General features: G+C 49.5%; 1 protein-coding gene across 2 annotated transcripts in view; it reads right to left on the reverse strand.

Moving 5' to 3' along the window:
• The window catches only part of SLC8A1 (solute carrier family 8 member A1), a 137,206-nt gene that overhangs the window by 102,591 nt on the left and 11,731 nt on the right, over positions 1 to 22,884 (reverse strand). Inside the window, exons 1-2 of one of the 2 annotated variants that reach the window (XM_075496747.1) lie at positions 16,455 to 16,571; positions 4,027 to 5,856 (exon numbers count right to left, since the gene is read on the reverse strand). In XM_075496747.1, the coding sequence (XP_075352862.1) occupies positions 4,027 to 5,819 (1,793 nt within the window). In that variant the 5' untranslated portion in view covers positions 5,820 to 5,856; positions 16,455 to 16,571. Of the gene's footprint in view, positions 1 to 4,026; positions 5,857 to 16,454; positions 16,572 to 22,884 lie in introns of those variants that run through there. The other variant, XM_075496746.1, reaches the window with a different exon arrangement.

Raw genomic sequence — 22,884 nt, forward strand, 5'->3', positions numbered from 1 at the left:
TAAGATTCTCCATGCATTTACAGGTGTAACTGCATAGGTGAAATACCAGTTTAATCGGTTATCCATATGATTGTGTGTGCCATCTTCCTCACTGACTTATTAATGCAGTATAAACTTCTCTTTTGGGGCGTGTGGGTGCAGACATCTGGAATGTAGATTGTAATAGATAGCTAGTTGCAATGTTATCTCTAGAAAAACTATTTTTTGAACATGAAAGAAGACAGTTTTCATATAGCTTTGCAGATATATGAAGAGGTGCCCCTCCTGATGTTTCGACACAGCAAGGAGAGGAGATCCCATCAGCTGGGGGAAGGATTGCTTCCTCCTCTAAGATAGGAGGCTGAACTTCTTTTGAATTATTTGGCATTCAGTCAGGAGATAAAAATACACTGGCTAGATGAAACAGTGACCTCTTCTATGATCACAATAGCTGTGGTAGACGGGTGGCCTGCAACTACGCATCTTCTCCATGTTCTCATCAAGAAAGCTTTAATCATTAATGGAGATAGCAGACAAGGCTGGAGTCACCTTGTTGAGGATGGCCCCAGAGGGAAGGCTTTCTTACACTTTAAATCATAGCACCCTGTCCTACACCTATGTCTGAGAGCCCCAGGTACTCATGCAGCTTCACAGAGACTGATCTTACTGAGACCCAAGTCAGACATCTTTAGCTTTCCCACACAGCTTGGAACAATCTGTCGTCCAAACCCAGCTAATGCCTTTGCAAAACACATTTAAATGCTGTTTCTTTCACTTGCCAGCATGCACCCATTGAACACACAAGCTGTGCTTCAGGATCAAGGAGCAGAAAAGCATCACTCCAAGAGGCTGCCAGGCAGTGCTGGGATAAAATGTTCCATAGGAGGACCAACATCTTCTCCATTATACATCTGTCTTGATAGCATCAGAATGAGATCTTTGTTTAAATGCACAGGAGTGGCATGGCTTCAGCAGTTACACAGCTATTTTGTGTGCTCTGGGAAAGGGGACATCAACAGATTGCAAAATGGGAAAGTCTCTCTGGATGCTGCAAACAAACAACATGCTACCTAATTGAGCCTTTTGGGAACCAGAGGAAGGTCTCCAGAAGATCAGGGTCCTCCCAGCGCTTTCTAATCTTACTGGGACTTACCAGCAAGCCAGCCCTCTAATAATAGAGGCTTGTACCCAGTTTTCTTTCATCCTTGTGTGCCCCTGCACTGCCCTACCTTTGTTTTTAGTGCCCCAGAAAAACACATCTTACATGATTTTATCAAGCTGATTGATACAGCCTAGAATGGCAGAGCTGAAGAGGCACTACAGACCTTAGAAAGGGCAGCAAAGCCATCTCTTGGCCACCAGAGCATGGGAAAACCTGAAGTTTTAGAACTTTATTGAATCAAATGTGCTGGGGAATTGCACCATTCTACATAGCTGTGATTTAGCTGAAGCACAGCACTAACAAGCAATGACATAGGAAATGGGCTTTAGCTCTGTAATCCACATATTGTGCTAGCACATCTTCTTTCTTCCCATTAAAGCAAATTCTTCCAAGGGAGGATGCCGGTAAGCAGCACCTCAGCTTCAGGACCACACCACCTTTGTGCTGCAGGGCTGTCCTAAACTTGTGCCCAGGCAAATATGGACCTGCAGGAAATATTCTGCAAGTCAGATTGTACCATCCAGCACCTGAATATGGACTGTAGCAGCTAAGTTTTAGATGAATACCTACTGCGTTTCAGGCACATGAATAAATTGCAATTTGTATAATCAGTTTCATCCTTTTCCCAGAAAAATAAGGTATGTGCATGTCCTCTCCCACCTGAATGGAACAAGCCCCTTGGTCAACGTATGGTCCTTCAGTCACCACCTCCTCCCACCCCATTCCCCAAGCCCTCATCTGCACCAGGCTGCGAACTCCTGAAGTGATGCTTCCTATGTACCATCCCTCCCCACGATTCCAGGGAAAGGTAGTTTAAAGGCAAAAGAGGTATGATGGCAATGCCCTGATCTGCACAGAAAAAACACACTTGGGTTTCTAAGAAAGCTGTTTTCCTCCATTTCTTGCTTGCTGTGCACGTGCTGACAGCCAGTAAGAAAAGGAAGGAGGAAGCTTGCTGCCGTGATGAGGGCACACCAGCATGCCCTGGGAGGCCAGGCAGCAGCTCCAACAGGATGTGGTCAGCCCGTTTCCAGCACACCCCTTGGTTACTGGGCTGTTGACAAAAGTCAGCAGTGAACAGCTTAGTGGAGGAAAGGACACCAGCAGAGACAGTAGGCACAGCACAGCGGGCCCCGGCACAATGCCGGGGAGAAGGCACTGCTGTCCCACTGCAAAACCCCACATCACAGACTAAGCACCAATAGGCAGCACAGACAGAAGTGACACTATGTGTCTTTGATGAAGGACAGCACAGAGATCCTGGCCAGAGTGATGGATCCAAGACAAGGGGGAAACCCAAGCCCCTCTGAGCAGAGTCGCAGAGCCTGCGGCCATGTGTTTGGCCTGCCATGTAAACGTGTCACATGCCAGGGGAACTGAGACCAAGCATCCAAGTTTTCCTGCCAGTAGCCCAGTTTTGCTAGTGGTGAGTGACCTGATTAAAAAGTAAAGAGCCTTCGGGGGATATCTTTATAGCCTAGTTCATTGCATCTCTGCAGACAGCTCTCTGCTTCTCCCAGAAAAAAAAAAAAAAAAAAAATCAAATAACTGCATTCCTCTCTACTACAGTTATCATTCAGAAGCCAGGAACAATGGCATATCATGTATTCTTGACCCTTGTGTGAGCAACATGCATGTTCTTGCCTCCACATTGCTGGAGCCGTGAAAGTTCTTGCTCAGTTTTTCCTTGAAGTCAAAACCCCAACTGGTCTAATATCCCGCCTGAGAACTACAAAACACTTTTTTCTTTCCCCCTACTTCACGAAGTTTTATGATTCCCCCATCTGCTTCATTCTCCCTGTACACAAGGAGCAGATATAAGTAACAAACAACGTAAGGCCCACTCTTGGCACTCCTCATGGGTCTGTCTCAGCTCCTAAGAGACCAGTTGTGTGATATGCAACACACAAGCCAACATTTAGCTCTCCCTTGACATAGCAGTGCCCTTTATCAGTGACTGCTCCAATTTCTATGCAGTGGTTTTGTGCTACAGAGTCTACTGTTGGCAGGGATTGATCTATCTACAGACACAGACTTCACTGTAGGAAGAGCCTGAGGCTGGAACAATGCAACTCCCAACCCTTGCTCCTTCCAGAGCCCCAACTGGGCAAGGAAACGTCTTCATGACATACCCAAGGATAGATGTTTTCTACCATGATTTACTGGACTAATTTATATTCTCTACATAATGTAATAAACAAGGCTACAGCACTAACAATTTTTCCACCATCCACCTAGCAACACTCAGGAGAATCCTCCAACAGTTTTCAGCCTCTTTTTTATTTGCAAGCAGCCAAATATGGCTGCAGTTGCATCCTAACCATGAGGCTTCTCTGCATGACAATACTTTTTCAGGATATGCACTGGACAATGATCCAGGCCTGCAGCCTTTAGAAGAGGAGGAGGTGAAGTGACCTTCACCAAAGCCCTGAACAGAGCATCAGTGGAACAGGCTGTGGCCCTGTCCTGGATGACCTGACCCTCAACAGGCAAGGGGAAGTAGGTACCACAATTCATACACTCAGTTTAGGCCCTTTGCAAGACAGGTCCTTGTGACTGGGTGGTAACAGCCAGCTTGTTTTTTTTCTCTGCTCCACTGTAGAGCTGAGGCTATAGAGATCTGCTCAGCACATGGGTAGGGTACGGGAGGCTGGGCTCACAAATCAGTCCTGCTGCTGGAAGAGTGGAGTGCCCCTAAGCAGGCATCACTCTCTGGTCTGTTAGCAAGGCAGGAACACAGCATTTCGTGCTCCCCAAAGCACATAAGGCCATTCATGGCTTACTGCAATGCACTGGCACCCAAACACCTCCAGTGCAGCTCTGGGAGCCATGTGCATTTAATGTCAGGAGAACCAGAGACTGTAAGTAACAAAAACTTCACTTACACTATCTCATCGTTCTGGAACTCCAGCTCCCCGCAGGTGTCTTCAAAGTCCTCTCCTCCACCTTTGGCTGAGCCTTCAATGGTTTTGTAGGGCACAATAACATTTCCTCGTGCACCAGAGGTTCGCAACACTTTCACTTCCATGGTCCCCACACTTTCACTGACGTGTGTTACTGGCTCCTCAAAGGTGAAGATGCCAGCGTGGTCATCGTCAAAGATGGTGACGGTGGCAGTAGATGGTGATCCTAGGCAGGCAAGTGTTGAGACACGATTGGCCTCAAGAACGCCCTCATCTGAGGCCTCAGTGCTCACACGGACGTTGCTGAGATGGACCAGGAAGTTCTCATCCTCCTCAAATATGTCATCATCGATTATGCCAACTCGGATTTCCTTCTGGGTCTCTCCAGGCTTGAAGATCACTGTCCCTTCAGTGAACTCATAGTCAGAGCCAGCATTGGCCGTCCCATCCTCTGTCCGGAAGTCAACGTATACTGTGTTGGTCAAGTCGCCTCCCCGGCGAATGATGGTCAGGGCGACAGTGCCACAGTTCTCCAGACACTGGTAGGTACCCTGCTCAAAGTAGAGCTTGCTGATGGGATCATTTTCTGCCACCTCACTGTTGACCTCGTGCATGCTGACGGCTTTGCGGGCCTGGTCTGCAGCATGTCTCTTCAAGATGTTGCCAGCTCCCGTCATGAGCCGAGTGGCCTGAATGCGGTAAAAGGCCCTGCTCTTCTGCTGCTGGCTCAGGACCTGGTAGTTGGCCAACTCTATAAGCTGTTCAATTTCCTTGTCGGGGTGCTTTTGTTTCAGCTCCTTCAGGATCCGAGCCATTTCCCTTCTGGCTTCCTCATCATCCTGGTCTTTCTCATCCACCTCCAACACCAGTGTCCCATCCAAAAAGTTCTCTACATGAGAATTAGCAACCTTTCCGTCCATCTCGATATCAGCTTTGGAGGTGGGCCGGTCACCCTCATGCTCAATGATCATGCCTCTCTGCTTGCCAGCTCGGTATTTCTTGTAGACGTACTTGTAAAATAAAAGCCTCCTGTCAGCTATCCAGGCAAACACCACACAGATGGGGAAGAAGAAGAAGGTGAGCAAGCCTTCCCAAACCTCCACAATCCCAGGAGAAGACACAGATAAAATAATGTAAAGCCAAGTGTAGGCAAAGATGCTCCAGGCTGCTGTAACAAAAAACACTCGCAAATGCTTGATCTTCCTTATCTCTCCATCTGGAACAACGTAAACACAGATTGCAATGATGACAAACATGTTAAATGCAGCACTCCCCACAATTGTGCTTGGCCCCAAGTCCCCTGCTGTGAAGCCATGGCCACACACTTCGATAACAGACAGGAGGATCTCAGGGGCAGATGAGCCCAAGGCCATCAGTGTGAGGTTGGAAACGGTCTCATTCCAGATCCTCACCGTGGTTTTGCTGGTCTCACCGTTGGGCTTCTTGATGGTTATTTCCCGCTCTTGGGACGTAATGACTTCGATGGAGGACATGAAGCGGTCAGCTATGATAGATACTCCCAGGAACATGTACACCATCGCTACAAAATACACTGTTGCTCGAGCGATTTTGTCACCGAATGAAGGGTCTTGGGGTTCCCATATTGGTAAAATCACACCCTTTTTGCAGATATACGAGCCAGTGCACTCCTCGGTGTCGTTCACAGGCAATTCGCTGGGGCTCTCCGCATGTATGCTATCTGCATGGAAGAGCGACACCAGCACAATGCTCAGGAAGCTCACTGGGAAGGTGGGTGGGTGAGTTGCTCGCGACATGGCCGCTTCCACTGAACAGGTCCCAGACGTCCTTAACCTGCAGAGACAAAAGGAAAGATGCATTAAGTGAGGCCGACCGGAGATAACAGATTATCCTCTGCACCCTGTTTATTTCCCATTTTTCCCAAACATATGATCAAGTTACACCGTTACTCAAGAAGACCCATCTAATGAGCCCATTTGTGTTACGATTACTGCAGTTTTCCATGTACAAATTATCTAGTTCAGTTATCTGAACAAGGACGGATTCAGATGCTACCAGTGGGCTAGCACCTACCCCCTTTAGCTAGTATGATGTTTAAGGCCACTTTCTTTCTCTTCGCTGAAAGCCTATTTGTTCAAATGCATTTTCTTGTTTCTCATCTAATTAAAGCCCATCATTCTGCTTCACAGCTGGCAGAAATGTTTCCCATTTCAAAATTACAGTGCACTCACTCACTGGAGTTCATGGTAAGAGCAGGAGAGGACAGGGAAATCTACTATCCTCCCATCATTTTAAAAAAATATTTTTATACTTGCAATTTTTAATCACTGTAAACTATGTATTTCACAGCCTTTTCTTGCTCACAGTCCTCCCAAGCATCTACTCCACATCAGAAATCTGCAAGAAGTGAGCTCATGCCCTGGCAAAGCCTTATTCTTAACAGTAACTTGGTCATAAGGTGCACCAGAAGGGCAGTCTTTAATTAATGATTTTGGAGCCATTCCTTCCACAGTGCATCACTTTGCACCTTCCCAAAACTGGAAAGAGCCCCATATGCATCCAAGCCTGGCTCTCTTGGCATGCTTTGAGAGGAAACCTGTCCCTGCACTCTTTTCCCACTAGGTCAGCTTTGATGGCTTCCCCTTCAAGGGCCTTTCTCACTCCATTTACAACAACAGTCATCAGGCATGACAGCAGTACTTGCGCTTGTCCTGCCTCAGGATTTTCCAGTAGTGTAGAGGAGCTGTTAAAGAGGTTTGCAGTTAGTTAACAGTGCATAAACTGACAGAACAGATGCCTTTAAGTACAGGTACTTAGTGCAAAAACCTGAGCATGCTCCGTGTTACATTCTCGATTTTACTAGCCAATAAAAGCCAGATTCCTAGTTATTCAAGCTGTATTTTCTCCTCAAGGAGAACCTTTGCCATACTATGCTTCTCCGTTCCAAGTTAATTTAATCACATAGTACTTAAAAATGTTTCTATGAAGAGAGGAAAATAAGTATGTCAATACCTTTACTTTGCTGGAGAATACAAAAGGCTGAACTGGTTTTGCTCATAAAAAAAACACACCCCAGAAAGAAAAAAAAAAAAAAAGAGCACAGCCATGAAAGGTTTCGCCTTCTAAGAGAAGAATGGTGTTCCCAGGCCCATATCAGAGATGGGACACAAACAGGAGATCCAGTCAACGCCTCCCGAAGTCCAGCCTCTGCAATGCCTGGCAGGTCTCACTCTACCATGTGCCATCTGCCTGGTCTCCAGCAAACACAATGCCAGGTCTGACAGCTGCACAGCTGCATGCGCTGGGAGACGCAGACCAACCCATCCACACTAAAGGCTGCATCCAGTGACAGCATCCCAGCTGTCACCTGGGCCCGGTCATAGTGAGCATGACCCAAGCAGGATGGCTAAACACACCTTCCCTCTTCCTCCTGAAAGAGGGCTTGTTTCACAGCACAGCTGGGAACCAGGCTGGTTCTCCAGCCACACAGCAGGCTGTACAGGCTGCATTGCTGACTGCAAAAGTACATTCAGGCACGCGTTCCTGGGGAGAAACATTTACCCTCCTAAACAGGGACACACCAATGCCTCCTTGAAGAAAAGCACCTGGTCACCACTACCCATCTCCTTATCCCCCATGACACAGAAATCACCCCTCCTCATTAGGGCAGAGGCATATTATGCAGGGACAGGGCTGCGTGCAAGTGAAGAACTGGCTGGAGGAAGCAATGGGTGCCATCCTGCACCCACGTTACAGGATCTACTCCACAAAGAGACATTGTAATGATGGATCAAAGCCCTCTCCTCCATTTACTTTTATTTAAGGATGCTGTAGTAGGATTATTGGGCTGGAAGAATAATATAAGAATTTATTCAGACAGTTTTATATAAATGGCATTTCCTCACCAGGAACTGTTGATCTGCCTCCCCCCTCCTCCTCCCAGTTTTCTAATTAAGAAAAGAAAAAGATACACAGAGCAGGAAGTGAACAAGTCAGAGAGTGGGGTGATAAGAACAGATAAGATGAACAACAAAAAGCAAGTCTCCTGTATGAAGACAGATTTAAAAGAAAGGAGTTGTTTGCGTTAGAAATCCTGCTAATGCTACAAAAAGCTCTTACTGCTGGAGTCAGGAGCCCTGAACATTGCTCCCCTGATCACAGTCCCTGGGTACTTTCTGCTTCCCAGAATGCAGGCTGTAGCCACCGCTTACAGATCTGAAGTAAAAAATTGAAAGCATGATGATTGTAAAGAAGAGCACCTTGTTGCAGGCCATTTGGCAGATAGCTAAGTTGAAACAGATGTGTGTTCATGGTCATTGAAGTTTAGCCGAAGCATGAATTAGTCACCCAACATCTGTACTCCTGTGTTTCACAGTGCTCCAAACCAAGTCTCGGAGACATTTGATAAAGGGGCTGTCAAAACACAGGCTGACTTGGTATCTACTCTGTTTATCCCAGATAGCTCCTAAGTGTAGTTTTTGGTTGTTTTTTTTTAAATATGTAGGCTTAAAAAAAATTTAGTGTGGGCATAAAATATTACTCAGCTGCATGGTTCTTCACCCTCTCTATCTAAAGAGTAGTAGTTTCAACAGAAAACTCAAGAGCATCCACCTGCCCTTGTTCAGTTAATTCGCTCCCTGTGGCAAATCATACCCTTGCACATGTACAATTATTCAGAGCAACCAGGCATTGTGAAATCCCCTTGGCAAGAAGCGGAAACAGATGGTTCTAGAGAAAATATTATGCTTTGGGTCACTGATTTAGGTCATAAAGAATAGGAGAGTCCCATCACACTTTGGACCAACTCTACAGTCTTAAAAGGATGCAAGCACTGGAAGTGTCAGCCAGAAAAAAGACACCCACTAAATCAGATTAATAAGTGACTTGAGCTTTATTTGCCATGTTCTTCCCTTTCAAACATTCTAATATAAGTTGGTTTTAGTTTGTTGTTTTTGGGTTTTTTTGTTTGTTTGTTTTTTAAATCAAGTCCCATCTTATGTTAAACAGGAGGAAAAAAGGCCTAGAGGCTTGCATCTGAGCAATCCATCTTTCTGGCCTTCCCATCCAGCTCTCCATGTACAAACATTTTTCCCTCAGATGGCAGGAGATAAGAAACATGGAATTTCTCTGGAGAGTTCAGATGAGTGGGGAAAGGCTGGAGCTTTGGAAAAAAACCCCACTGGCTTTGGCAATGTCCCAGGACCCTTATTTGAGCCGCAGTAGCATCCCCCAACTCTATGTTGGACTTTCTCCAGCATTTTGTGGTGTGGTCATCAAGCAAGATTCACATACCCTCACCAGCTTTCCTACTTGAACCAATTCACAATAAGTGTTATTAACACCAGTCTCAGGAATTATGGAGGGTTAGAAAATGCTTGGCCACACCATGCTGGTTACATGCACACAATCAGAGCCTGACATTCAAAATATCTCTGAGAAGCAGCTGCTATAAAATTAGCAGCATTTCTTTATTTGTACAATCCAAAATAAACAGCTTGGTCCCCAGAGACCCTCTTACTCTGCATTTGCATAGGGTCTCGGCCCATGGTCAGCACACTGCTGCAGGCGCAGCGGTAAGAATATTCCCAGACAAATCATTCATATTATTCTCTAACGAGAAGCAAGGCTACCAGAACGCCAGCCCTCCCTCCAAACCCAACTTTGTTAGCTTTTCATTAAGGTGTCTCAATTGCATTTCCCATCCCGGCCATCAACAATAAAAGCAAATGCGGTAGCTGATTCACAGCATGCTAGGTTAGCATCCACGGCAAACCTTGCCTGCCGTGGTGCTTGTGGCCTCGGCGTCACTCCCCCAACGCCTCTCTGGTCAGATTTATCACAGCAGCACCAGGCAGGGGTGCAAGCTGCTCTCGGGCTCGGTGCTGGCCATACGTGTGTGGTGAAGAGCCGCAAACCACCACCCCAGGCCAGCACAACCCTGCCTGTAAGTACTACCCCATGCCCAGGGGCAGCACCCAGAGCCCTTTTTAGCACCAAGGGAGTGGAGCTGTCCTGGGGCTCCCTGGAACCAGCTGCCTAAGAGCTTTCAGGTAGAACTGGAGCTACCCAGGAGAGCCAGATCCCAACTCGGGCTCTCCTGAAGTCACAGCTGTGCCCCTTCCCTTTGCGGACAAGCTCCCCCAGGGCGCTAGCAGTTGTTTTTGCACAGTCATGGAGGAAAGCCTGCAAGAGGCTGCATGGTCCTTTCAAGGCGAGCTCAGTTTAGATGCAGCTTCTGGCCAAGGGATGTTGGTCCAACCTTTATTCCAACCCTTGGTGTTGTGAAACACCAGGAGGGCAGTTGTTGCCCACAGCAGGGCTGGGAGGGTTGCAGAGATATTTGCCTCCCTGCTGGACATGGGAGCTTTTACAAATTGGTAGGAGACAGCTCCTGCTGCCAGCTTGTGCTCCAGCCCCCCAGTTCAGGAGCTGCCAGATGGGGAGAAAACAGCCTTTTAGACTCTGCACTGACCTTTCCCTGGCAGCAATGCTCCTTCAGGCTGGCTGGTTGCTGCATGCAAAGTGAGCCTGAAAGCTGCTCTGCGTTTTAACAAAGCACAGCTTTTGCTTTGCAGCAGCCTCCCAAAAGTCCCATCTCCATTTGGGCACTTCGCCCTTGAAATACGCACTGTAAGACCCTTCCTCTTATTTTCCTAGACCTTTGTATCACACAGAGGTTTATGATCATTTGCAACAAGCTGGTAGCTTTGCTACCATTATTTTTCAGAGTACTGAAAAAACACTGCTAGCCCAGACACTTTCATTACAGAAGAAGGACTGGGCAAGGAAGGAAATAGCCTGGGCTCACAAGAGAGTGACCACACAAAGAGAGAGTGAGAGACTTCCCATGGGGAATTTTTTTCCCAGCATTTGACAGAAAACCTGTACAGAGCAGCTGTAACACAGCAGCGTTCACACCATTATAGCCACCACCACCACTACCCCACTGCAACATCAGCTTCATAATAAACATCATTACTGTGAAATTACTGACAGCTTGTATGGGAGAGGGTGTCCCCACAGCCATGTCATGGGTGTACGGGAGGTGGGAGCTGCACCGTCTCCCCACTGGGTAACTGGTCGCTTGCTGGGGGGCAGTAGGAAGTTTGCTCTTCACATGAGAGCGGCTGCTTTTTGACATGCTGGGGGGACACAGCCACGAGCATGTTGCAACACCACGAGGACTCCCAGCCAGCCCTTCTCCATCCCATAGTGAGAGTTAGACAGAGAGGAGCTTTCCTAGTGAGAGCGCACTGCTGCAGGGAGACAGGGAAGGCGGCTCAAAACCCCCTTTGCTGGTGTCAGAGGCAGGAGAAAAGACAGTCTCTCTTCAGCCAGAGGGGCCAAAAACTTTGACAAAGAAGCTAGTAGCTACTGCAAGGCACAGCTAGCCTGCAAGCTAGAGAAACAGAGCCTCAAAGCAAGCCAGCTACTCACTCCTCTGCCAGTGTCCCTGATGAAAAGACAACAACCCCCCAAAAGGCCCCAAGTGAGAGGACAGGCTCTCCTAGCCAACAAGTGTCGTCGTGTGTCCCCCCCCTGCAAAAATGGCTGTTTCAAGTTATGTGCCCTATGGTCCTACCCCAAGGTCAGACCTGAAGTCTCCAAGTCACAGCATCCCTTTCCCAGTTTCTCTTGCAGCAGAGCAGCACTTAAGAGTCTACTGCAAGCAATAACCAGCCTTCCCTGGGGAAAGCGCTGCACACCTCACCTCCATGGGTGGGACTCATACCCACTGTCCCATCTCCAGAGGGCTAGCAAACCTCTCGTCTCCTGCTGATCCTTACTGGCCATGCTGAAGCCTGTACACCTGTGCCTCACTGAAAGCAGCAATCGGCTCCACAGCAGGGCAGCTCGAAAAAAGCCTGTACTGGGAAAAGACATGACTGTAGGAAAAAAAAAGCCCAAACAAATTGTCTGGTCTTTGACCATCAATCAGTAAATCAGCCAAGAGCATAGGTCCAGCTTCCTACAGCCGAGGGACACAAAACGGATGCCAACAGCCCTGCAAGGTACAGGGTGCTTGGGGATTTGTTTAGGTAGCCACAGGCTCCGCTGGCTTCACTTCTGTTCTTGATGCTGACCCGTGGCACAGCTTTGGTAAAAAGCACCTCCTGCCAGCTGTAATTTTTACCTATCAAAGCAGGAGAAGGACCCTCCTGCCACGCTGGCTGTACATCCAGATCCGTGGAGGCTATGTCCAAATACAGCGTTGCCACTCAGGGCTGCACAGTGTGATGGCACTTTAAATACAGCTTGGAAAACCCTTCACTGACAGCCCTGCTCCAGCTCTGCCCGGTTCCTTCTCCCTTCCACCCAGCTCTGCTACTCCAAAACAGGCACAGCCTATTGGCATCCTCTGCCCATGACCCTCCAGATCTCCACATCAGGAAAATGATTTCCAGGCCATCAGCATCCTGATTGCATCAGTACAAAAAACCATCAAACCCTTTCCAAATATAGTCAGAGGCACAAGCCCTCCATGAAGCCAACTAAGTAAAATACATATCAGGCCACCCTGTTTTCTGCAAAGGACATTAAAAAGTTAGAACAATTATCAGTCTGCAACTGATTTTTCAAAGTATCCTATCTCTTCAATGAAGCATCCAATCTCCTCCCACAATCTCCCCAGCAACTTTCCAAAATAAACAGATAAATAGAGAAAATAAAACATCCACGATATAAAATTTCAGCCAGATTGGATGAATTTGGGGGCAGCTTGTAAAGACTGAGCTTGGAATTGTGTGTCAGGGAGATTCCAGCCTTGCTTTTTAAAGCATGGAGACCAAGTGGCAAGTTGTCCTTTTCCCCCCTGATTCAAGATCTCAGCAAGAAAAATGCCAGGAAATGAGAAGCAAGGGAGAAATACTACATTTCTTTTGGGGTTGTATTTTTTTGTTTGTTTTTTTTTACATCTCCCCTCCTACTCACTGCTGTCTCCAGACCATTTCTCTATCCCTACCACCTGCTTTTGGTCTCTTCTTTATCAAGCAGCATCAGGCTCTTTCCCATTATTCTTCCTGGGCTGTTAATGCCTTCCTCTGCCTGTGGATCTCCCTCGCTGATTTAAGCATGGTGCTATCTGTCTGGTCTCTACAAGCCGGCTTTGAGGCTGCCTTGCCGACAGACTCCCTCTGCGATCTCAGGGCAGCTCTTCACCTCCCTGTGCTCTGTGTCTCCCTGTGTAAAATGGGAAGAGCACCTCCCTTGAGTGTTGGGAGAATAAAGCACTGCTGATAAGCCTCAGGCTCCTGGGTAGTCTGGGGAGGAAGCATCTGCCCAGAGGTGCCCCATAGGGGCCAGGAGAGAGGAATTAGCAGGCCTGTTGCTTTCCTCTCTGTCTGCCTGTGTCGGCTCTTCCCTCTGGGCCCATTTTTGCACTGGGTTTGTAGCTGTGTGTGCGTCCCCTGTGCAGTGGGATGCTCTCCTGGGCTCTGTGAGAGGAAGGAGAAGAAAGCTTCAAGGGAGCAGAGACAAATTCCCAGCCTCAGCTCCCTGTGCCCATCCAGGGACGAAGAGGTGGTAGATGTCCTTGGGAATGCGTGTGGGGAAAGGCTGAGGCAAATGCAGGTTGTGGACCCAGGCGATTTGGACATGGTCCTCGACAGGAGCTGGGCAGGTTAGTTTGGCTGGAGGCCCACCCTGGCACGCTCCATCCACCAGCTAGGTCCCTAGCCCTGGCTGGTGAAGGGTGGTAGCACCACCCAGGAGAGTCACTGTCCAGAGGTACAGCTCTCACACCGCTGACTCTAGAGGGAGCCGAATGGTAGTGCCGAGCAGATGCCCAGTGTTTAGACCTCCAGACCTCAGGAAACTGAGTCTAAGCCCAGGTGTGTGCCGGGCCTTGGTTGCCTATCTCAAAAGCAAGGTTAACCACCCCTCCCTCCTCCCCAGTCTCCCCCACCTTCTCTGTCTCCCCAGGAACTCTTTGCAGCAGCAAATCTCACTTCTATTTGTAGCCAGGTTTCCTTAGGAAAGCCAGGCATATGAAATCACAGTTTCCATGTCTGTCTGTCTGTTCACGTCACTCCCCCCTCTCCCAATTTCAGCTAAAAGCACCAGAGGGATAGAGATAGAGGAGAAAGCCAAGTTCCTACAAGCTTCCTGAAAATAGCAGGAGAGATACCACTCAGGCCCTTGACAAGGGAAAGACTGGTTAGTGAGCTCAACCCATATTGGATGCTAGAGTCCTGACAGCACAGCACACTGAGCACCCTGCAGCAGACCCAGGTGCAGCCAGGATTTGCACAGCTGCAGGCACCAATGTCCATGAGCTGGGAGCACATGCAGATCACGGCACCCTGATCTTGAACAGAGCTCCAGGTTGTTCACTGTACCAGTTGCAAGGAGAGCCAGTATCGCATGCCATTTGTGTCGTCTATGACCAACCTGTTGGTTGGTTGTCTAGTGATGCTTGTGCCTCAGGGGACACCGGGTTTTATTATAGGATCTGAGTTTCATTAGGATGCTGGAGAACAGTGGCTTTTCCCAGGTAAGCCAGCAGGACTGTATCCTCCCAAAAACACAGCAGAAAACCAAATTCTGTCCTAGACGCAATGCTGGAAAATTGCAACACTGACAGCCTCAAGCAGATCAAGACACTACCAAAGGCCCAAACAGGCAGAGAAATGTGCCTATATGGCATCATGCAAGGTACTGTGGAGACTCTCAAGAGCAAGGACGTGAGCCAAGTTCATGCCATGCTGTGTACAGCAGCGCCAGGAGAGCAACCTAGGTGCAGCCTGGGCAGCTGCAGGACAGTGAATATTTAAGTCTCAGGAGCAATTCGCAGCCAAAGGATCACAAAAATCTTAGTGAAAGTGGGGCAGACAGAAGCAAGCAAAGTTTCATTGGCTTAAAACTGTGCTACTCAGTGTTGGCATTCAGGGACGCTAGGCATAAAGAGTACATCCAATCTCCTCAGATATCTTGAACACAAACCCTGGTACAGAGGAAGCTTTGAGCAACACGGCTCCCCAGCACTGGTTTAGGAGTTGTTTATGCCTCCAGAGAAACAGAGCTAGTGGGGTATAAAAGGAGTCAGGCAATGCATCAACTTTCCTGGGGAGATGGTGGTGGGGTTCATGGCTTGGCTGGTAGGTTATGGATCTAGAAATGCTAGATTATTTCCCTATTTGGGCTAAATGCCTCTGCTGGAAAAGGGGCAAAGCTGCTATTGAAGAACCAATCAGAAGGAAAAGGGGAGAAAGAAACATTTATCAGATGCACCCAAGGGAACACAAATGCCTTTCTTTGGTGATGTCCACTGCCCCAGCCAAAGCCATACAGCACAGCTTTTTTTCCCGGCCACCTTCATCATATCAACGTGCAAGTGTCCCACCTTCCCTTTTCTAAATAAGAATGCACCTCTTCTCTTTGTGGTGGTGAGGAAAAGCACATGAATGTCTAGGCAGGTGTCAGGAGAGCGCACAGAGAACCCCAGCTTCTCTCAGCCCCCATGCCCATTGCCTGACTCGCGGATTTCCAACATCTGGGACTGGAGGAACAGCTTCCTGCGAAGCGCAAGCAAAGAGGAGCCCTGAAATCAAACACTCGCACCCACATGCCTGTGACCTTGTGGTTTTACTACAGCTTTCATTTTTAGACTCCAGTTCTCCCTAGTGCTTGCTGCATTTCTACAACATTTTGGCCGTTTGCTTTCGCCTTGGAGACAGAGCTGAGTGTGGGGTTGCTTAGCATGGCTCGGCGGGGAGGGAAGCAACAAGGCTACGATTAAAGAATTAAACTCGAGATGACGGAAGAGCCCCAGCCATGCTTCCACCTAGACAAAGCCGACGTGATGAGCACTGCTTAATGCCAGCCCTTAATAACACACACTGATCGAGATGAAAATGGGAATTTCATCGTGGCTGCAGGTGCCTCCGACCACTCACCTCGGAAACTGTTTCAAGGCGGAAATCCCTGGGGCTGGAGGAAAAGCAGCACTGCCTGGAGGCACGAACACCCCGCCGGGCGGAGGCACCCCACCTCTGCTGCCGCGCACGGGGGGAGATGCCCGTAAGCCCCCCGGGGAGAGGCGGTTTGCTCCAGCCCCCTCCCCGACCCCACCTGCCCAGCAATGCCCGGCCCTTGGGGTAGCGGGGAGGCAACCCCTCGCCGCAGACGCGCCTCCCGTCGCGACATGTCGCGGTTGGCCGGCGGGGGAGGGGGGCAAGCCCCATCGCCTGCCTAAAGGTGCTGTGGCTGGGTTGCAAAAAGCATTCCCGGGGCGGGGGGGGCGGGGGGGGGGGGAGCATCCTACCCCCGCCTCCCCATCGGCTCCCACACGGCTCCGGGCCCCCCATCCCGCCTCCCCCATCCTCCCCCGGCACCGGGGACCCCGGTGTAGAAACCAGTGTCGGGGCGGCGGGGGACTCGTCGCGCTGGGCAGGGTTGGGGCCGCGGCGGGGGCCGGTCGGTCGCGGTCCTACCTGGCGGGGGGGCTGGAGCGGGCGCCGCCGGGGCCGGCTCAGCAGCGGCGGGGCATCTCGGCGGGGCGCGGGGCGGGTGGCGGAGCCCCGGTGCGCGGCTGCGGCGCGGCGCGGCGGCGGCCGGGAGGGAGAGAGGGAGGGAGGGAGAAGGGAGGGAGGGAGGGAGGGAGGGATGGAGGGAGCGCGCACACACACAGAGCGCCCCGGGGATGCGCTCAGCCGGCCCTCCCCGCAGGCAGCCTCCCCTCTCTCCGCATCCCTCCGCCGCGCTGCGCGGACAGGGAGAAACCCGCCGTCCCTCCTCCGCGGTGGCAGCTTCAGCCCTCCTCCTCCTCCTCCTCCTCCTCCTTCTCCTCCTCCTCCTCTTGCTGCTGCTGCTGATGGAAATATTTCCCGATTTCCTCCTCGGAGCGAGGGACTTTGAACGGCAGGGCTGGTTGCGGACCCACCCCCAGCAGCCCTGCCCGCCCTGCCTGGGGCAGCCCCCAGCCCTGCCCTGCCTGACCCCAGCCCTGCCCTGCCCTGCCTGGGACAGTCCCCGTCCATGCTCTGCCTGCCCCCAGCCCTGCTTGCCCTGTCCGGTCAGCTCCCAGTCCTGCCCGCTGTGGCTCGTCGCATGCACCCGGCCGCCCTGCAGCCTGCCAGGTGAGCCCGACCCCATTTGCACCCTGCAGGAGGGAGGGAGCCCAGACAGAGATGGCGAGAAGGGAAGCGGGGTGTGTGTGCGTGCAAGGAGTGCCTTGCTGTGTCTGTCACCATGCCCCACAGTGTTGTCCATGGCTGCTATGCGGAGGCAGGAGGCCAGGAGCACCCCAAGGGGCCCTGTGTTGAGGTTCACTCCCCTCTCACATCACCAATGTTGTGATGTTTGCAGAGAACAGCAGGGGCCATGGGGTGACAGGCAAGGGGCATATGGGTCACTAGGGCCCTCCTGGGAACTGCCCCCGTATCTGGCTATGTCCAGGTCAGCCCCTGAACCCACAGAGCCTCCTGTCCCCATGGGAGGGTCATCGGGGTTGGTGAGGCCCTGCAGGAAGCCAGCAGCCTGGCACAGAAGTTGCACCTCAGGCTGGCCCAAGTGTCCTTCCTGTGGGCAATTCTCCTTTCACCATGCCTGAACGACTCCTCCACCCTTCGCTGGATCCAGCAAGGAGCAGATGAACCCATTGTCCCACCCTCCAGGCAAAACTCTGTGGCTTTAGGAACTTAAAATAGGACCAAAGCTAATAACTCACACACTGGTAGTTGCCAGTACCCAGCGACCTTGAGTAGCCCTCTACACCCAGATCCTCAGGTGCAACAAGAACTGTGGAGAAGCAGAGCCATTATTCTAGCTCCTGCACCCTCTTACACCTTCTCCCTCTTATCTTGTTGGCTGTGCCTGTAATTTTTGTCACCACTGGCAAGACAGCAAGTCAGAATTTTACCTTTGGATTTAATTTGTGCTTTTCTTCCTTTCTTTCCTTTTTTTTTTTTTTTTAAGATTTTTGCATCACCACGTCCTTCAGCAGGAAAACTAAATTTCTCTTTTCAAGATGAGGTGTAAAACATGGACAGTGTTACCAAACTCCTTTGTAAAGCACTCTGTGATGGACTGACCAAGCAACAAACCAGCTACTTGTTATTAGTGTTGCAGCTTTTATTGATATTATTTAGTTTTGGTCTCAGTTTAAGAGCTTATTGCCTACACATGGGATGAAATGCATTTCCAAATAAGAATTCGGTTTAGAAAAAAACATGTTTTTGTGTCCAGTAGCTAACTCTGATTGTCTGTCTCACGTCTTTTGATTTAAAACTTCAGAGGAGGGATGAAGTTGCATCTAGCCATGTGTGGTACTTTGATGGGACTCAATTCTCCCAGCAGGGCCATTGATGTAAAATGACCACAACTAAATGTGTACAGCATGCACAGTGCTGTGCTCTGATCTGGACCTGAGCGGAGCAGTGGATGTGTATCATCAGTGGTGTTTCGTTTGGCAGTGGCTGCAGGACGCAAGGCGCTGCACAAGCTGGCGTGGCAAATGGATAGTGTGAGCAGAAAAAATTGGCATGGTTGCAGCAAACACAATCCCTGCTGTTGCTTTTCACCCTGTGCACTGAAATCTAATCACTGCAACAGTAAGCAGTGGAACTCAGATTTTAATTAGCTGTCAGCCATGAAGTTCTCCCTAAAGCTCCCTGTTTCCCTCAGTTATGTTGCTGACCTACTTCCCCAGCTCTTTTCACTGAATATGGTACACAACTCCTCTGGAGCACCAAGACATTAACTCTGCTAATGGGAATCCACTGGTGAGCTGCTCTCTGAAGAGCCAGGCACGTCCCCAGTTCCTCCAGCCCACCTCTCTCTGCAGCTTGCAGTGCGTATTCCTGTCTCCCAGTGCCTCCTGCTGAGACCCTCAGAAAGGTTGCTTCAGCTGAGGGATTTTTGTGACATTTAAGGGGAGCTGAAGAAAACAAGAGTTTGTCAGTGTTTGTGGTGATGCTCATTAGTCCATGCAAATGAACCCTTTGTATCACCCAGCCTTAATGGCACTGGGACAGAAAAGGCGAAGCAGAGATGCAGCATTATCCCACCTGCACCTGAGAGCAGCTTTCATCTGCTTGAAAAGTGACTGGTTAGGGGGGATATGAGTCTGGAAGGCTGGGAGAAGATGTCCCCCACTCCCCAGTCACTCACACACCCCTTTCCAGGCACATTCAGACCTTCATCTTTCACAGTCTCCAAGAGAAAGGTGGAGTTGGGCTCTGAAAGAAAGAGTGGAAGTCAGGGAGTAGGGGAGACAGTGAGCCCAAATGATGAGAGGAGATAACCAAGTAACTGTTATGCATGATGCAGCCCTGCTTTCCTGGAGATGGCTGAACACCTGCCTGCCGATGGGAAGGAGTGAATGAATTCCTTGCTTTGCTTTGCTTGCATGCGCAGCTTTTGCTTTCCCTATTAAACTGTCTCTATATCAACCCACGAGTTTTCTCACTTTTACCCTTTTGATTCCCTCCCCCATCCCACGGGGGGGGAGTGAGCGAGCGGCTGTGTGGGGCTTAGTTGCTGGCTGGGGTTGAACCATGGACACGGTGTTATAGGACTGCTCCACACTGCAGTGGCTATGGTTCCCCCTGCTTTTTCTCAGCCAAGCTAGCTGAAGTGGTAGCTGTAACAGCACAGATCTCTGCCTGGGCTGTGAAATCTGCTGGACAAGCTGAGCAAATGCTCCTGTGTTCTGCCTGGTGCTCCAGGCAAAAATGCAACAAGACTGCTCATGTCCTGACACAGCAAGTTTGTCATGGTGTGGGCACATCCATGCTTCATCACGACTGCAGCCTGGGCTGTGCTGGGAGAGGCAGCGGTTTGCTTCAGCTACCTTTCCTTCCCTGTCTCTCTTTTCAGTCATGTAAGCGAACACCTACCATTGCAAACGCACTTACAACCACTAATTAGTAGTCTCAAAATCATGTTGATTCTCATGCCAATGCTAACGAATGGCTCATTCATTCATTCATTCATGCACACCCACAGCTCTCTCCGACAGCAGCCTGCATCTCTCTGCAGTTGCTGGAGGAGGTTTCGGGCTATTGTCTACATATGCAGAGCAGAAAGACAATTCCTCCCTGCCAAGAATGGGGTCAGTGGACTGTGGAGTCTCAAGCACAGGACAGAATGGTGCAGGCCAATTCTCTGCTCAATGCCTTGTGGAAAAAGACATCTGAGCTCCTGGACATTTTAGAGAAGGGGGACACAAACCCTCAGGCATTTCTTGCTTGAAAAATTCCTGCCTTATATTCCCTGTGAAAGAGACAAGTGGTCAGGGCAAGGTCAGTCTTCAGCTCAGCCACAGCATGCTCACTTCCGAGCAGCTGTCCTACCATCCTTTCTTGGCCCTGTCTGGAACATCTCCTGAGTGGGATGCTTTGGTCTCTGCTCCAGCTTTTGTGGGTTCAGATAATCCTGGAGGATAACCAGTGAGTCCTCATTGGTTAGTTACCTCTGGTCATGGTTTTCCTTGAGTCCCTCAGGAGATGCCAGAGAGATCCTGAAGGAGCAGATGGGATGTCACCTCTGGCTTACCATCCATCTGTCTTTGCTCCTCACTGCAGCAGACTTGAGCATGCGCTCACTGAACCTTCTCTGGCTCTTCTCTGCGTGTTCTTGGCAGACACCTGGAGATCCCTGAGAGGGGCGTTTCTAAAAAAGGTGCTCAGAAACATAGTTTCCAGCAATTTGAGCATTCACTTTCACTGTCACCTTCAAACCTGCCTTTGCTGTTAAGGCAGCGTTTAGATAAATCACGCATTTAGAAATGTGGAGGATGGAGTGGGACACAGCAGTAAATAGGAAAGGCAATTCTGTGTGCTGGACATCATACATTTTTTTGAGCTGTCCAGGTAGTGCCTCCTTAGCTGTTTCCAAGTAGCAGATACAGTCTGAGTCCTGATGATGCCAGGAAGGTATGAGCACATGACAGTTGTCCATCAGCCAGCCAGAGGTCTTGGATGTGGAAGGTGTCTTCTACCCCTGGAAAACGGAGCTAAGACTATACCCCAGGGAGAAGGCAGTGCTCAATGGGATGCTCTGGCACGCCTGTGAAAAACTGGCAGTGTATAGTTTATTCTCACTGCAATGCTTTGAGAGCCCACAGAGGTAACTGGAGAAAACATGCTTGTGCTGCTTTTGAGCTTTCCCCCCAAGATCTATGCTGTGTTTTATACAGGTTTAGACAACAAATCCAGAGCACTAATTGATGAGCATAGCATTTAACAGCTTGGGAGAGAGTTTTCCTGGAAGAAGCATTGACTGGCCAAATTTTGCAGAGCACTGCTTGTGTATGGCAGACACAAAAGAGTATTTGCACTGGAAACCACCTGCCATGTGGGGGTTGAAAGCAGAACTAGTTATAGGAGCTGGACATGAATTTAGGGAGCTTCGAAATGGGGAGAGCTGCATGTATTTTGCGAACATCTAGTCCGCAAAACAAGCCACACTCTCTTCTCTTCAAATTCTGCTTCAGAATGTCACTTTTTGAAAAAAACTGCTTTCTGGTCATCAGAGATATACAGGAAAAATTCAATATGTGCACAGAATGACTTCAGTGCCTGGGTTTAACGTAAGAGATGCACAAGGTGCAAACTGTCTCCTTACTCTTCTCAAAGGAGTAGAAACTCAAAAGCCTTCTGACAGCTGTCATTTGTCTCAACAGCAGTGCATGCTAATACTAGCATCTCACTCCCATCCCCATTTCACAGGCAAAAACCAGTTCCTAGCCTGAGTCACTGGAAAATGAAGGACCAGATGTCCCCTGCTGAACTGCCTGTCCCTTAGCGTCTGTTCCAACCAAAGAAAATGGAGCTTTGTTTTGCTGTTACAAAACTGCAGAATACAGGAACTAAAAATGCAGATGCACGGTCAACTGAAATGCATTTCCCGTTGAAAGCAATAGCCTAGGGACTCTGCTGCCTCAAGGTGAGTGTCCTGCAAGGGGCCATGGAGCTGCAGTGTGCCAGCCCTGGGGCAGCACTACAACCAAGCAGGCACTAGCACTCTCCACTTGACGCTCCTGCTCTTTTCACCACCATCCCAAGGCTGCCCTGGCCTGGAAAAAATTTGGCTGGAAAACAAAAAATCCCCCCAAATCCAGAATTAAAAAGCAACAAATGTTGTGTTCTCTGGATTTGCCTTCTGCTTTTGAAACCTAGAGGTCTGACGTTTTCCAGTTTACTTGGTAACCAGAAGTAAGTTGTAAAAATAAGAGAGATGAAATAGTGATATGTAATGACATGACTCCAGGAGCTTGGACTTTAAGAAAAAACAAAAGTGCAAATACCATCATAATGTGGCAAGATGTGGGAGCTGCGTCATGCAAACTGAGGACTGTGATGCTTCCTCAGCAGCTCCGGTGTCGCACAAGGCCATATCCCTCATTTGATCTGTGTGCAAGGTTCCCATTGCAATCAGTGGAAGATGCAGGGTGAATCGGATGCAGTGCATGACTCTGGCTGTGGCCCCTGGTTGTGAAGGTAATTTGGCCTCCTCTGTACCATGTGTTTGCCAGCCATGAGGGAGGCTGGATATTCCAGGGAAAATAGACTTTTATTAAAAGTGAGCAGTGACTGACCTCAGCTGCATAAAGCAACTTATTTATATTTTATTTATATATTCCAGGTCAAGAAAGCTGCTGGAACACCTTGCAAAAACCAAGCCCATTAGGCAAAAGGATATGAAATGAGTTATCTTAAAGAGAAACTTGTCTTCACTATAACGGGCTCTAATCTGTGCTGTCCTTGCAGGGTGGTGAGAAATCTTCCTTGCCTCCTTGCTGCTTTGAATTTACCAACCTCTGCCCCAGCTCTGCCTTGTTTCACCTCCAAGTGGCCTTGCCTGGCTAGGTGTCCCTCCCGCACTGACCGGCTCTACCAGAGATTATCTCCTGAGTCCTGG

Source organism: Mycteria americana, chromosome 3, assembly GCF_035582795.1.
Source record: "Mycteria americana isolate JAX WOST 10 ecotype Jacksonville Zoo and Gardens chromosome 3, USCA_MyAme_1.0, whole genome shotgun sequence".
In the NCBI taxonomy this organism is placed as follows: domain Eukaryota; kingdom Metazoa; phylum Chordata; class Aves; order Ciconiiformes; family Ciconiidae; genus Mycteria; species Mycteria americana.